Source organism: Humulus lupulus, chromosome 4 (genome assembly GCF_963169125.1).
Source record: "Humulus lupulus chromosome 4, drHumLupu1.1, whole genome shotgun sequence".
In the NCBI taxonomy this organism is placed as follows: domain Eukaryota; kingdom Viridiplantae; phylum Streptophyta; class Magnoliopsida; order Rosales; family Cannabaceae; genus Humulus; species Humulus lupulus.
In genome coordinates this window covers 9,657,757-9,674,885 of record NC_084796.1, presented here as the reverse complement: position 1 = coordinate 9,674,885, position 17,129 = coordinate 9,657,757, and the positions used below count along the sequence as shown (strand labels likewise).

The 17,129-nt window shown below is 36.4% G+C and overlaps 1 protein-coding gene and 1 non-coding gene across 3 annotated transcripts; one reads left to right on the top strand and one right to left on the bottom strand.

Moving 5' to 3' along the window:
* The first annotated feature begins 3,700 nt into the window (after positions 1 to 3,700).
* Positions 3,701 to 3,807, top strand: LOC133833657 (small nucleolar RNA R71). The gene has a single exon (XR_009893025.1). It is a non-coding gene; the product is annotated as a small nucleolar RNA R71 (small nucleolar RNA).
* A 1,324-nt stretch (positions 3,808 to 5,131) lies between these two features.
* On the bottom strand, positions 5,132 to 16,537 carry LOC133829936 (probable LRR receptor-like serine/threonine-protein kinase At1g56140). 2 transcript variants are annotated; one of them, XM_062259778.1, is made up of 15 exons: positions 16,220 to 16,537; positions 15,435 to 15,622; positions 14,512 to 14,583; positions 14,330 to 14,401; positions 14,165 to 14,236; positions 13,934 to 14,005; positions 13,758 to 13,829; positions 13,146 to 13,217; positions 12,992 to 13,063; positions 12,834 to 12,905; positions 12,634 to 12,708; positions 12,471 to 12,536; positions 12,286 to 12,351; positions 11,204 to 11,251; positions 5,132 to 10,304 (listed from the first exon to the last, which is right to left on the bottom strand). In XM_062259778.1, exons 3-15 carry the CDS (start codon positions 14,568 to 14,570, stop codon positions 10,106 to 10,108), a joined length of 1,017 nt encoding a protein of 338 aa, XP_062115762.1. In that variant the 5' UTR covers positions 14,571 to 14,583; positions 15,435 to 15,622; positions 16,220 to 16,537; the 3' UTR covers positions 5,132 to 10,105. The 2 variants fall into 2 exon arrangements, with proteins under 2 accessions (XP_062115762.1, XP_062115763.1); XM_062259779.1 differs by lacking the exon at positions 16,220 to 16,537 and having other exon boundaries at positions 15,435 to 16,169.
* Between the last annotated feature and the right edge of the window lie 592 nt (positions 16,538 to 17,129).

The following is a 17,129-nucleotide window of genomic DNA, read 5'->3' as shown; positions in this document are numbered from 1 at the left end:
ATATGGAGCTGAATGACAGTGTTCCAAGATGCTGGAAACTTCTGTTTCTGGTACACATCTTCTCATTATATGATCTGGGCACTGTTTGTACAGGTACGGCTCATCCCAGAAATAAAATCTGATGTCATGTAAGAACTTTTTAAGCTGCTGTTTGGTGAAATCAGGTGGATGTACACCCCCAACTAAAAAGTTTACAACATCCGCATACCATGGTACCTGTTCTTGCTCCACAACCAGCAGCTGTTCATCAGGAAATGAGTCTTGAATTTGTAATTCTGCCTCTAAATTGCTGCTGTGAGTGTTAGTTTCTAGCCTTGATAAGTGGTCCGCCACTTGATTTTCTGTCCCTTTTCTGTCTCGGATTTCCAAATCGAACTCTTGCAGCAACAAAACCCAACGTATAAGCCTCGGTTTAGAATCCTTTTTGGCTATCAAATACTTGATCGCAGAGTGGTCCGTGTACACAATGACCTTAGTCCCCACAAGATAGGATCGAAATTTTTCAAAGGCAAAAATCACGGCCAGCAGCTCTTTTTCAGTTGTAGTGTAATTAATCTGGGCATCCACCAATGTTTTGCTTGCATAGTAAATAGAATGAAAAATTTTGTTCTTCCGCTGCCCAAGAACAGCTCCAATCGCGAAGTCACTGGCGTCACACATAAGTTCAAAAGGTAATGACCAGTCGGGTGCTGTGATCACTGGTGCTGTAACAAGGGCTGACTTCAATCTCAAAAATGCCTCTTGACATTCATCAGTAAACTCAAAAGGTTTATTCTGCTCCAGCAAGCTGCATAACGGTTTTGACACCTTCGAAAAATCCTTAATAAAGCGCCTGTAAAAACCAGCATGACCAAGGAAACTTCGAATGCCTTTAACTGTAGTAGGGGCTGGTAGTTTCTCTATAACTTCCAGTTTCTCTCTATCAACTTCAATCCCCTTTTTTGACACTTTATGCCCCAATACAATGCCCTCTTGCACCATAAAATGGCATTTTTCCCAATTCAACACTAAATGGGTTTCCTCACACCTCTTTAAGACTTTTTCTAAATTCTCCAAGCAACCTTCAAATGAATCCCCATAGACAGAGAAATCATCCATGAATATCTCCAAAATACTCTCAGCCATATCTGAAAAAATCGCCATCATGCACCGCTGAAATGTGGCTGGTGCATTGCACAACCCAAAGGGCATCCTCCTAAAAGCGAATGTGCCGTATGGGCAGGTGAAAGTAGTCTTCTCTTGGTCTTCAGGCGCGATAGAAATCTGATTATACCCAGAATACCCGTCAAGGAAACAAAAGAACTCCTTACCCGCCAAGCGGTCCAACATTTGGTCGATGAAGGGCAAAGGGAAATGGTCCTTTCTAGTGGCTTTGTTTAGTTTTCTATAATCCATGCAAACCCGCCACCCAGTAACTGTGCGAGTAGGAATAAGTTCGTTGCTGTCATTTGTAACTACTGTAACACCCCCCTTCTTCGGAACACATTGGACAGGACTAACCCAAGTGCTATCGGAAATCGGATAGATTATCCCATAATCAAGCCACTTAATGACTTCTTTTCTAACCACATCCTTCATTACTGGATTCAACCTCCTTTGCTGCTCCACAGAGTGCGTACAATCAGATTCCAGCAAGATCTTGTGCATACATAGCGCTGGACTAATCCCTTGAATATCAGCCATTGTCCATCCAATCGCCCTTTTATGCTGCTTCAGCAATTTCAGCAATGACTCCTCAGCAACAAACTCCAGACAGCTTGAAATTATTACAGGCAAAGTATCATTGTCGCCTAAGTACACATACTTTAAATGACTTGGCAGTGGCTTTAACTCCAGCTGTGGTGGTTCTTCAACAGATGGCTTGGGTGGCTGGAAGTGTTTTTCTGGCAGATTTAGAGCTTCAAAAACTTTATTGAATTTCTTTACTGGTTGATAAGAATCCACCCATGTAATAATCTGCTCTTCCTCATTGCTATACTCCTCCTCATCTACAAAAATCTGGGCACCCATTGCAGCTTTTTCCACACTTTTGCTGAACCTCTCAGCCACCAAAGTGTCAATCACATCAACTCTAGAACATTCTTCCACTTCATCCGGAAACTTCATGGCTTTGTATACACTAAAAGTGACTTGTTGGTCATTCACCCACATAGTAAGTTCTCCGTTCTGTACATCAATGAGAGTACGCCCTGTAGCAAGAAAGGGCCGACCCAATATTATAGGCACTTCTCTATCCGCTTCATAGTCTAGAATGATGAAGTCCGCCGGAAAGATAAACTTATCCACTTGGACTAGAACATCTTCGATTTTGCCCTCGGGATGAGCCATAGATCTGTCCGCAAGTTGTAAAGTAACAGTAGTGGGTCGTGCCTCACCAATACCCAGCTTCTTGAAAATTGACATAGGCATAAGGTTGATACTAGCGCCTAAGTCGCATAATGCTCTTCCCACATCTCTACCCCCAATTGAGCACGGAATTGTAAAACTGCCAGGATCTTTTAATTTAGGGGGTATTTTACTTTTCAACATTGCGCTGCATCCTTCTGTAAGTGCTACAGTTTCAAACTCCCCCAAACGCCTTTTCTTCGTCAAAATATCCTTTAAGAACTTGACATAATTTGGCATTTGCTCCAATACTTCGACCAAGGGGATATTAATATGCAGCTGTTTCAGTACATCCAAAAACTTTCTGAACTGACCATCCTGTTGTTGTTTGCGAAATCGCTGCGGAAATGGAAGGGGCGGTTTAGGACCAGAATTTACTGGAGCAGTTTGCTGACCCTTTGCTGTAGCAACTGGGCTAGTTTCAGCAATTTCCTGGGCAGTTTTGTTACTTGTTTCTCCTTCGCTTTGGATTGAAGTGGGCTCTCCACTACCCTGTATTTCCTCAGAATTTCCCAGATTTTTACCATTCCGCAGCTGAATAGCTTTACAGTGTTCTTTCCCATCTCTCCTTGGGTTTTCTGTATCACTAGGCAAAGATCCTTGTGGCCTAGTTTTCATTTCATTGGCTAGCTGGTCGAGCTGCATCTCAAGATTACGAAGAGAAGCTGCTTGGCTCTGTATTACTGCATCATTCTTAGCCATATACTCCCTCATTAGATTCTCCAAAGAGTTCGGCTGGGAGTTTTGAACATGTTGTGAAGGTCTTGGCTGCTGTGAAAAACCTGGTGGATATGCTTGTCTTCCTTGTGCTGGTGCTGTGCTTGAACTTGCTCCTTGACCCCCCCATGACAGATTAGGATGATTCTTCCACGCTGGATTGTAAGTGCTAGAATATGGGTTGTTGTTACGGTTGAAATTCTGATTACCCACATAGCAAACCGAGGCTGGATTTGAAGGGCAATTCTCAAAAGTATGCCCGTCCCCACAATACACACATGATACTTCTGCACTTTGAATGGCAGCAGCTGGCTGAATACTTCCTCCCAAACTCATATTCTTCAAGATGTTGGTCATTGAGGCCATTTGAGCTGTTAGAGCCGTTAATGCATCTACTTCAAGAACTCCCGCCACCTTTCTACTTGTAGGAGCTCTAGTGTTTGACCATTGATAGTTATTACTTGCAATCCTTTCCAAAATCTCAAATGCTTCGTTATAAGTCTTGGAAAGAATGGCTCCATTGGCTGAAGCATCCAATACCATTCGAGAGGCTGCATTGAGACCATTGTAAAATGTCTCCATTTGTATGCAATGTGGGATACCATGGTGAGGACACTTCCTCAATAGCTCCTTGAATCTTTCCCAAGCATCACTAGTAGACTCATCTTCCATTTGTTGAAAAGACATAATCTCACTTCGAAACCTTGCATTTCTAGTGGGAGGGAAGTACTTTCTTAAGAATTTTTCAGCCAAGTCGTTCCAATTTGTCACCGAATCGGGAGGAAGGGTGTTGAGCCATGATCTAGCTCGATCCCTTAAAGAGAACGGGAACAACTTCAATCTTAGCGCCTCTTCACTTACTCCTTGCAGCTTGAAAGAGTCACTCACCTCCAAAAATGAGCGAAGATGGAGATGAGGATCTTCCGTTAGCAACCCACTAAATTGACCAACTGTTTGGAGCATTTGGAACATGACAGGTTTTAGCTCAAACTGAGGTGCTTGAATTTCGGGCCTCACAATGCCCGGATTGAGCTTATTGAACATAGGGGCAGCATATTCTCTTATTGCCCTGGCTCTATCATCCGCCAAGACAATAGGATTAGTCATGTTTTGCGCACCCTCTTCTTCTTCTCCAACATTTTCAGCCATGTTGCAGCGGCTGTTAGCCTTTTGTGCCTTTCTCCTTTTTCTGAAAGTACGTTCAATTTCGGGGTCAATAGGAGCAAGTTCACTGTCCTCTTGTTGGTTCATACACTGTAGGTACCTGAGATTGCGCAACCCGAACCAACAAGGTTAAAAACAATGAAAATAAATTGTCAAATAGTTGATAAAACATAATTTAATTTTAAAGTCCCCGGCAACGGCGCCAAAAACTTGTTGTGAATTTTCTAACGTTTAAAATATGCGCAAGTATACACAATCGGCAACAAGTAATACAGTGACAAAGTGTCAAAGTTCGTATCCACAGGGACTTTTTAACTAAATTAATGTAAAATCAACCAAAAACAACTTATCAAATAGTGACCAAAACAAAGGAAAGAGTGGGTAATTAACTCTGAAAATAATTGTAGATAAACAAAGGAATTAAAACAAAAATCAGAGATTAAAATGACAAAATACTGGGTGGTTTTCAGATATAAGAAAAATGGATTCGGGTGATTAATTCCCCTTGGTTCGTTCCAGTTGTTACAGCAATGGTTCAGCAATGGGTTAGCAATTATGACAGTGTTAACAAATTTCGTAAAACCCAGCAAGTTTTTCCCAAAACGTGCAATCTAATGTCTATACTCCCCTTCTATACATTCCTGCATGAAATCAGATTATAAACATTCATTTAAGCATCAATTCTTAAGTTATGCAAGGTAGCAAAACATTCCTATTCTACTACTCAAAATCACCTAAAACTAGATGAATCTCTTGCATCAATTGAATGAAATCAGCTAGACTTCCCTTTTCCAAGTTAGATCTAGCTTAGTAAATGCTAAAAATGGCCAATAATTAACATTCAATAACAGTAAAGCACATTCAATTGAACAAAGACATAATCACTTAGCCATTGCATTTATATATTGAGTTCATACTTGAGGGTTCATAATCACCCAAACCCTTGGGAAATTAGTTCATAGTTGCAAACTTAAACATGAAAATAATACAGAAGTAATCCATGGAGTTTGCAGAATATTAGATGAAATTAATACAAAGAGAATGAAAAATGGTGTAGGAAGAATGAGTTGTGAGCTCAAATCCTCCTTATGGCATCAGCCTTCTTCTTTCTCTTTTGGTCGTACTCTTCTAAAATCTTCTCCCTGAAACCTTCTCTGTACTTAGTCAAAACTTCTCTTAATTTCTAAAAAAAAAAAATCGTCCTCCAAAAAATACGGCCCCTCCTTTAATTCTAGGGTACTTTCCTTTACCCTAATTGGACAATCCAGATCATTTGCCTACATGTACTTTGTCCCACATACTCAGCTGTCTCAGTACTCAGTACACTTGCCACCTGGCCGCCTCTTTTCTCTTCATTTAATCCAGCTGGAGTATTTCTTTTTTTTCACGAAGTCCTTTTTCTCTAGCTTCTGTTTAATTGCTAAGACTGATTGCTACAACATTATTGAGTTAGCATCCTCCCCTTTTCAGCAACATTTCCCTTTGATTCACAGTTCCTTCAGCTCCTGTTTCCTAACCTGAATAACAAAACATAAACTACATAAATCACTAAAAATATGAAAACACAAACACAACTACTCCTAACATAAATTTACACTAATTCGACACCATTTCAACTAATTACAATTCATTACTCTTTGATTTGGTTTGAAAATTAAGTTTAAAGACATAAAAATAACTCTAAATCTTAGAGTTATCAACACCCCAAACTTAGCATATTGCTCGTTCTCGAGTAATGACAACACACAGTAAAAACAATAAACAAAACACAACACACAAATAACAGATGAGAGATTTAAAAGGTTCAAATTTTTGCCTAGTGACATTGTTGCTCTCAGAAAAAATGGATTTGAGTGGAATAATGAAATGTTTCTGCCCTAACTGTATATGCTGCCCTTTTCAACTTTTATTCACTGGATATCATTAATATCTCCTCCAAGTCGCCTAATCAATAGTGTACACAAGTGCATCCCACCTAACTTTGAATTTTCTACAACTACCCTTTGATTTTTCATTATAGCTCCATAAGTTGAATTAGTGCATTCCTCTCCACTAATGTAGTCTCACTTATCCCTTAGATCAAAAGGACTTTATTAAGCTTATAATGTAAGGCTTAGGCTAGGGTATGGTAAAGGATGTGTTTACTAGCGTAAACATAACCACCTCACTTGTCAAAAATTAAGCCTCTTTCTCATGATTTTTGTTTTTGTTTTTCTTTTCACTCTTGAATCTCTTCCCTATGATTTTTGGCTCACAAAGATATGTAAATAAAATTTGTTTCTCTTGCTAATTTTATTCCTATCTCTCTTCTTAAAAAATGCTGTTTTTTTTTTTTTTTGAACACTAAACACATATTAAACATAAGAGAGAGATATTAATACATGATGATATATATAGCAAGAAAATTTGCATATAATTAATGTATGCTTTGTGAGATAATTCCCCACCCCAAACTTACAACCCAACATTGTCCCCAATGTGGCTAAAATAATGAATAAGAATTAGCTCTCCACAAGCTACACTCACCACACTCACCCCAAACTTAATCTTAAAAATAATAATTGACAAGTGAGAGCAATTAAGTGGGTAGATAAATGGAAAGTGTATTAACGGGGAAAAGGTGATGCATGTTCGGGTTAAATGAAAAAAAAAAAAATCAGGTTAATAGGCTCAAACGTGGGTGACTAAGGAACACATATCATACAAGGAAGGCTAAGAAGGCTCAATCGTCCAAAGATGGCCTAAATCATTTCTAAAGGATAAGTGGAGCTAGGATTTCGCCTCAAGGAAATGCACTAACCAAATCTAGATGCTAATAGCATAAGCTCAGCAATCATTGACAGAAAAGATCAAAGTAAGGTGGGAAAATCAAAAGTATACCCTATTGAGGAGAGACTAACAGAGACATCCATAATATCCAGCAATTAAACATGAATGGGCCGCATATAAAGCCAGGCAGAAACAAGCATGGATCGAATGGAAAAAATATCATCATCGAGCAGTACACTAGGCCAAAAGAATAAGCTTTTAAAACTCTCATCACAGACAAAAACACAAAAACAACAAACAATAACATCCAGAACAGAAACATAAACGAACACCTATATGACAACTAACACTAACACAGAAAAACAGCAAACAGAATTAAAATATATATATGAGGATTAGGAAACCCCCTTCACTCGGAGTCCTCATCGGGAGCCTCCGGATTGGGCGCAGGGGCTGAGTAGTCCGTCCATGGGTCGAGGAGTTGCTGTGGGAACTGTGGGAACTGTGGAACCATCCTGGGAGTTAGCTTTTTGAATGTACGTTCCACGATGCCGTCTCTTTGCTGCTCGTACTGCCAAAATGCTTGCATTCTGTCACATAGTTCGCCCTGCCGATGATGCATTTGGTGCTGCATCATCTCGTACTGAGTAAACCGCTCCATGAGGGCATGGTCGACAGGGGCAGCAGGGTCATACACTGAGGAGAAGGCAGAGGCACGATGAGTCCTCGACGCTCGGGCCGGGCCAAAACTCACTGCTGCTCTAGGATGCAACAGCCCCTCTTCGGGCCATACCGATACACCAGCATCTCGACATAAGGCAGTAATGGTGGCTGGTAAAAACAGCTTCCCTTTGCCCTGCTGTGCGCACTCAAAAATTTCCCGCGCTAGGACTGTGCCAACATCCACTTGCAACCCCTTCCGAATGCAATATAACATGAAAGCTCGGGCTTTGCTGACAGTGGAATCGTGCGAAGTTGGGCATAAAGTGGTCTGCACAAATGAATAGAGACACTTCAGCTCGTGCTCTAAATTCGTCCGTCTAAGCCGCAAGTTGTCTTGTTCATCGACATCCCAGACATCACCTGGAGCGACATTTTCCATCACTTCAACCAACTCATCCCCCCGAATCTCTCCTCGGTTCTTGGAAAACACACATTTCCCTGTCTCGAGCCCAAACAGATTATTAATCGCCTCGGCAGTAAATTGGACTTGCACTTCACGCACTGTGACTACGGTGGGCCATTCCTGAGATAAAAAATTCGCGTAGAACTCGCGAACAACTTCAGTGAGAGCTGGTTTCGGTGTCATAACAATTTTATCCCACCCCCTCTCAGTGATTGTTGCCTGCAACCATTCAGGTAACTCTTTGATGCCCTCTGAATCTGCCACGAGTCCCCGTTCCATGTACAACTCGCGATGAACGACTTGATTGTTGTATTTTGCCTCTGCAACTGGGCAATAGAACTTGGCCACTTCATTAAACTGCCGCCTTTTGCCTTTCTCTTTGCGAGCAACTGATTTTACTCTCGGCATTTGTGGATGGTGAAGGAGAATAGCTTCGGTTGGGGGCTGGGTAATGGGTACGCAATTGGTTCGGGTAGAGGGCGTGAATATTGCTGGGTTGATGGTTGATTTCTGGGTAATGGTGGAAATGAATGGCTGTGTATGGTGGTTAGTCAGAGAATGGTTCGTATGTAGGGACGAGTAAACAAGGGAAAGGGCTGACTGAGTGGTGGAGATCGTTTGAGTGCGGCAAGTGGCTCGGGTTTACGTCACTGGGCAGAGGCGGCGTATGACTGGGATCTTGCGGTTGTGAATGCACGTGGTGTTTTCGCAGCAGCTGGCTCGGTGCCGGTGGTCGTGGAATGTGGTGGTTCGGACGGTGTATGTGGCAGGTGGGTCGAGGGATGCGGTCGGGGTTCTCGTGGTTGGCTCGGGTTAATGCGACGGAGCTGGGTGTGGAGGGGGGCGGCTGCTGTGCTTGGTGCCAAGGGGAGAAGATGCAGTAGGGTAAGGTTGAGATGTAGTGGGCCACTGAGTGTTTTGGGGTCAAAGTGGTCAAGGGGCCCAGTTGACTTTTCTAAGTCAGCCCAATACCCATTTCTCTGGTCTGGCCGAATTTAAAATGCATGGGCCCTTTTTGACTTGAATAATTAATCCCCAAAAACAAATTTTGCAAATGGATCTCTTTTTGTTTTAATTCTTTAATTCATTGACTTCCACGGGCCATTCCCAAAATTTCAAGAAAAGAAAGGGCTTAGGTAAGTGGTCCCACTAATTCTTTAAATAAGCCCAATGATTGAATACTTATCTCCCAATCATTGGCTCACTGAAAATGTTTCTTTCTTTTTGACCACGTGCCCATTAATTCTCACAGAACCAATTACCCCAGCTTCAAGCCCGATACTTCTCGTTTTTGAACCCAGCTTTGTCAAATTGCTGCCCAGCAATTGCTAACGGATTGCTATAGCAACTGGGCAATACTCCTACACCCCAAACTTAATGTCTTTCCCAGATTCCAAATTTTCCCAGATCCTGACTTCCTTCCAGAATTTAACCTGCACCAAAAATACACCTTTCAGAATTACACAGAACCTTGTTGCCCAGCAATTGCTAACGGATTGCTATAGCAACTGGGCAATACTCCTACACCCCAAACTTAATGTCTTTCCCAGATTCCAAATTTTCCCAGATCCTGACTTCCTTCCAGAATTTAACCTGCACCAAAAATACACCTTTCAGAATTACACAGAACCTTGCTGCCCAGCAATTGCTAACGGATTGCTATAGCAACTGGGCAATACTCCTACACCCCAAACTTAATGTCTTTCCCAGATTCCAAATTTTCCCAGATCCTGACTTCCTTCCAGAATTTAACCTGCACCAAAAATACACCTTTCAGAATTACACAAAACAGTTATTGCTATCTATTATATATATATATATATATTTTTTCCTCTCTTTATATTTTTTTTATATGGGGTGCCATTGAATCTGTTGTTCCTCATTTTTTTTCTCTGACTTTTTTTTTTTCTCTCTTCTTTTTGTAGGCACCCCAAATTACAATTGTCAAGCATCCTTTAAGGAGATCGAGGTCTTTTCTCGGTTGACCTCGCCTCCCCAATAGTGTTTCAGTCGCTGTCCGTTAACTGTGAATTCTCTTCCCGATTGTTCATCTTTCACTAGGACAGCTCCAAATGGATACACTTCCATCACAGTAAATGGTCCAGACCAACGGGACTTAAGCTTTCCAGGAAATAACTTCAACCTGGAGTTAAACAGTAACACTTGCTGATTTTTCTCAAATACTCTTTAGGTAATAAGACAAACACAAGGTCCAAAAAAGTATAAATCTTATTTTTTATAATATAGAAAAAAAATGATTAAGTAGTCTTTCAATGGGTGATGTAAAGTTATATTTTTTTTACCTAAATGAATAGTATTTCTTTATATATAGTGAAATACTATTCATGTAGCTATAAATATTTTATTATTTTTTTATAAACTTTTGTATATATATGTGAGTGTGATCCTATTACATTTAATCATTTTATTTTTTAAAATGAATAAAATATTTTAAAAAATATAATATATAAATGATGTAAAGAAAAAATATAGAAGTAGATATATGGTATAATGTAAAAGTTTGATGTAAATTATAAAAATGTATATTTTGGTGATATATTTTGTAATACACTTTCTCTATAATATTTAGCTAAACTCATAAAAATTATTTCCATCAGCTCATTTATACATATATTTATAATAGTTATGCACAAATTCTAATTAATCCATATCTACATTTACATAATATTTACATATCATTTATATAATATTTTAATATTATTATTATTTTTTATAAGCTTTCTCTCTTTATTTAGTATATTTTTTTTTCCTTTTTAATTATTTTATTTTATTTTAAGTAATAAAATATATTTAATGATATATTATTTAAATGATATAGAGAAATATATAGAGAAGCTAATGTATGGTATAATGTAAAACTTAGAGGTAAAATAAAAAAAAATGTGTGTTTTGATGTTGTATTTAAAGGAGAGAGTAGAACACCCACTGGTTGAGAATGCTCTAAGTATTCTGGTTGAGAATGCTCTAAGTATTCATAATTCTAAGGTCCAGTCATTAGAATCACACTCTGCAAAGAATTACCTCTGCTTTGCACCTTTTATATTGAAGTTGTTTCTTCCTACTAAATTCCTGCATATTACTCAACCACAAGAAAGAGAGATTGTTAGATTCTTCTCATCATGTGAATAAAGAAAGCACATCAATGGAACAAGAATCAAATTTTCAATTAATTTTAATAAAAAGGACAAACACATTACAAGGGAAGAGAACAGAATAAATAAACTGGGAAAAATAAAATAAAAGGAAGGCGAGCACTCCTAATGGATGCTCTACTCTATTTTTTAAAATACTTCCAAAAAATACACATTTTTCTATTTTACCTCTAAGTTTTACATTATAACATACATCAGATTCTCTATATACTTCTCTACATCATTTAAATATTATATCTTCAAACATATTTTATTAATTAAAGTAAAATAAAATAATTGAAAAAGAAAAAAGAAATAATAAATATATATATACTAAATGGGAGAGAGAAAGCTTATAAAGAAAAATAATAATATTAAAATATTATATAAAGGATATGTAAATGTTATGTAAATGTAGATATGGATTAATTGGAGTTTGTGCATAGCAATTATAAATATATGTATAAATGAGCTGATGGAAAGTGTTTTGTGAGTTTTAGCTAAATATTATAGAGAAAATGTATTACAAAATACATTACCAAAACATATATTTTTAATAATTTATCTCAAACTTTTACATTATACCATATATCAACTTTTCTATTTTTTCTCTACATCATTTAAATATTATATTTTAAAAAAATATTTTATTCATTTTAAGAAATAAAATAATTAAATATAATAGTATCACACTCATATATATATACACAAAATTTTATAAAAAATAATAAAATATTTATAGCTTGATGAATAATGTTTCACTACATATAAAGAAATATTATTCATTTAGGTAAAAAAATATAATTTTACATCACCCCTATTAGAACTATTTAATAATTTTTTCTCTATATTATAAAGAATTAGACATTTTACCTCTTCTATTGGGAGTGCACTTACAACTGTAAATCTTAATTTTAATAAGGACAAGCATATTACAAGGGGAGTGAAAAGTAAAAGAAAAGGAAGGCTTACAGTTGTAAATTTGGTTGATTGACCCAAGAAGGAAGGTTACCCACTAAATTGTTGTATGACAAATCTCTATGAAGCATAACATAAAAACATATCTATTAGGCTGTCCATTGTGTAATAAACATCTACCACAACTTTTGTTCAAGCAAAGCCAGCAAAAAAATCACATTTATAGAGGATATACTTACATAACAAGAAGACTGGTGCTTTTTTGTTGAGGCAGGGTACCACTCAAGCTATTATTTCCAAGAAATCTGATTAAAAGGAACAGAAATTATTCTCTAACTTATCAATAACTCCTGTTGGGAGGTAGTGATGCAAAACATAAAATAAAAAAAAATGATATATTACAGTTTTGAGAGTGAATTCATGGTGAAAAGAGATTCTGGAATCTGTCGTCCATTTATATTGTTGAAGCTCAAATCACTGCAAATATAAAAAGTGCAACTTCATGAAACAACAATAAAATGTAGAAAATACTATGACTAATTAATAAAAAAAGTTAGGAGGATAGTTCAGGGTGGTATATTTGAGTCCCTAAAGTAACTTACAGAAGTGTCAACTTATCGTACTCAATAATATTCCATGGAATTGAGTCAGTGATATTGTTATTCCTCAGTACTCTGCAAGTTGAATTAAAGAATTAGATTATATTTTGAAAGGGAGAAAAAATACAAAGAAAAATTAATGTATAAAACATGATACTTACAAGATATTCAAAGACTTCATATCCTTGATAAAGGAAAGAGAAGAACTTGCATTAGATATTTCACTTAATAGCCTACATATATTTCACACTCAATATTGTTAGTTTTAATAACTTGTAAATGAACATGTTAGTAACTATTGAGCATGGTACTCACAACTCTATTAGAGAAGTAAGATTCGCAAAAGTTGATGGTATAGGTCCTTCAAAAGAGTTTCCTTGAAATCTCCTGCATACATAACAATAACTACTTTTAATAGGAAATTTGCTCATTTGGTACCTTATGTTTTTGCAAAATATTATTTTGGTACCCTCTGTTTGTAAAAATACTTATATGGTACCCTGTATTTTAAAATTATACATATTTGATACCCTAGACTCAGATTTGAAAGATAAAATCAATATGATCAAACTGTCATCAGTTATATGTAATTAAATAATTAAATTTAAATTTGGAACTTACATAATTGGCAGCAGTTTGATTAAATTGGTAAAATTTTATTAATTAAATTTGAGTTTAGGGTACCAAATATGTACGATTTTAAAATATAAAGTATCATATGAGCATTATTGAAAATAAAAAGTACCAAAATGATACTTTACAAAAACACAGGGTACCAAGTGGTTATCTACCCATTTTTAATATATAGATATAGATGTTGCAACTTACAATGTTATATATATTTATATAAAATAAAAAGGGTCCCTTGGCCAAAAAAAAAAATGAAGAAGCAACTGCACCCACGCAAATCTGCTCAACTTGTCTTACAAGGTATTAATATTTGACCAATTTCCTATGAAGCCGGGTATCTTTCCTGTGAATTCATTGTCTGATGCCCACCTGCAGAAATTTGAAGATTTCATTAAATAAGAATTAATTTTTTTTTTTCTTCTTCTTATATAATAGCATCTCTATTTGATCATGAGGTAGAAGAAACAGTTTACAATGTTTGCATGCTTTGGAGATTTGCAAATGTTGAAGGTATCTCTCCACTAAATCCAGCACTGTCAATGTAACTGTCAAATAAACAAGTAAATACAAAGAAGTCAGAATATGACCAATGTACAACTGCAATCAATAGATGAATAGATAATCCAGCCAAGAAGAACTTCTTAAAATCTTAGACAAAAAACGAAAGAAAGAAGCGAAACGAGACGTAATGTTACCAAACTTACAGTTGTTGTAATTTTTTTAAATTCCCTAGTTCTGGCGGCAGTGAACCAGAGAAGATGTTTGATGAAAGGGACCTACATACGAACTTATCTCAATAAGTAGAAAGCATTTTTAACATATCATTCTAAATCTTGTTAGTTCCAACCTCAAGTTTTAGGTAGGCTTACAAGTATTGCATACTGGTAAGGTCTCCAATTGATGGAGAAAGAGAACCATTCAAAAAATTCTGGGCCAAATTCCTACAACAGATGATGGAATAAACCAAGTATACATGCACTAGGTTATTACAGCAAAGTGACAATAAGAGATGATGATGATGATAAGTATGGAAGGTCTAATAAAGTCATACAGATTGGACAGGAAGGTCAGACTCCATAGCTCTTCTGGAATTGGACCAGCAACATCCATTGAATAAACTTTCCTGTAAACATATTTTAACTACCAGAATGATAAAAATGAAAACATATTTTAACTACCAGAATGATAAAAATGAAATAATGATACATTTAGACTTTATTGATATCACAATTCTTTTACTTTTTTAAAAAAAAAAATATGCTCAACTAATAAATGTGGAAAACAGAACACTTACTGAGATACCTTACACGAGGTGTCATTTTCATTACTAATTTAGTAATGAGCATCTAAACCGGCAAACTGCGGCGACTGACCGAACCGCACCACACTACACCGCAAATTGCGGTGTCAAAAGTGGAATGGTTCGGTATGGTTTGTATCTTAACTAAACCGCATGGTACAGTGCGGTGCGCGGTTTGGCAGTGTGAAATTTTGGTTTGCACCACACTGCACAGTATACTTACAAATATATTAAAAAAATTAAACTTTACATATATACCATTTTTTAGTAACTCGATCTGAAACTATGAGCCTACTTAAATTATGGTATAACCTTATTCTCTAACACATCATACACGACAACAACGCATTCCTCTCTCATCTCATTTGCGCCTCCTCCCTATCACCATCTCTATCTCACACATTTTTTAACACACTTACACCATGGAAAACCACCCAAACCACATTGCAAAAAATGGCTTGATTTGGTCGGTTTGGTGCAACGAAATCACACCACACGGTGTGTTCTAGCTACTACACCGTACTTGTGGCGCGGTATATTAAAAAGTGTTCAAACCGCCCAAACCACACCGTGCACACCCCTATTACTAAACGCAATTGACTCCTAATTCAACTCCCAATGCCAACTGTTTTGTTGGACATGATCTTGTCTAACAAATTATTACTAGAACTCACAGGTGGGTGATGTGGCAGAGGGAGTCATTCTTGAAAGAGCAGTTGCATTTGATGAAGAGATTCAATGGGAAATCGTCAAACTTAGCCGTCGTCTATGGCCGCACCACTGCATGGTTCCCCACTTTTATTCCAATGTCGGGTGTCAGCCTTTATCTTCCATTGATCAAAATCTGAATTCAAAGCTCTCACTGTATGTAAACCAATTCATCAAAGAAACAATCAAGTTTTTAAAAAATATATAAATATATATATATATATATATCAATTCCCCCTCAATGTTAATGATGGAAGATATTGTTCTTGTTAAAAATCGGTAAACAAAATTCTATATGACTATAACCCAACAAATCACATGTCATCATGGGGTAGGCCAATATCATAGTATGAAACAGTAAATTATTTACATGACTGGTAAAAAAACACTTTTTACATAAAGATTGCACCATTGGATGAAAAAAAAATTAATGGTCGAGATTAGAGCATATTGATGATAATTATATAAATAATTAAATAGTTAATAAAAAAATATATGGAAAATATAATTTATGGTACCAAATTATATATCTGGTAAGAGTGATTAAAAATTTAAAACTATCCGATTAATGTTGAAAACTTGTAAAAAATTATTAGTGTGATTAATATATGATTTTAAGAAATAAAAAACCAAATTTTGTCAAAGTAGAAACGTATGTGCCATCATATAATTAATATATAAATTTTGATAAAACAAAAAGAAACAAACAAACAAAACTGAAACTATAGAGAGGGACAGGGAGAGAGAAGACCTTCAGAGGGATCTGTAGTGGGCTGAGTTTTATTCAAATCAATTTGAGCAAGAGTTAAAGAAGGAAGATTAAAAGTGCAGCAGGCCACAAAGAAAGTGAAGATAAAACCTGATGACATGATTCCTTGGCCTTTCTGGTCAGGTCACTCAGAGTTTCATTCAAATCTACTTGGCCTTTCTGGTCAGGTCACTCAGAGTTTCATTCAAATCTACTTGGCCTTTCTGGTCAGGTCACTCAGAGTTTCATATATGGTGCTCAATTATGCAACGACACGCATTGACGTGAAAACATTTTCCTTTCCTAAGAGGCCTAAATGCTCAAATAAATCCTCTTTCTCATCTATGTATGGTATGACTTAGTCCAACAAAGAAATTTCTTAATAAATGCAATATTAATTCAAAGTTTAAACTCACAAGTCACAATAGATTAAATGGAAAATAAAACAAACTAGAAATAAATGAATAAATAATAATTAATATTGAGAAGTGAAATCATTAAGCATATAATCAATTAATATTGATCTTAAAATGTTTTTAATAAATGCAATTATACTAAGTAAGTTGTAATAACAATCACTGTTTACTACTGCATTTATTACATCTTATCTAAAATATTAAGAAATTCAGTTACTCTCAAATAGGGGAAATTTTACTTTTAATACTTAATGATGCCTAATATTACCAAAAAATCATAACACTAATAATATTTTCAATTTGATGCTAAACATTCCTCTCATACCCAAAATACCCCTCCCATTATATCAAAAAATCATAAAACCTTCTCTTCCTCTCTCACTCTCATTCTCACGAAATCATCTATAAAACCTACAGATTTGTATAATTTTCTTGTCAAAATCATTGTTAGCCATCTCCATTGTCTCTGTGAAGTCGTTAATATCAAAGCCAACATC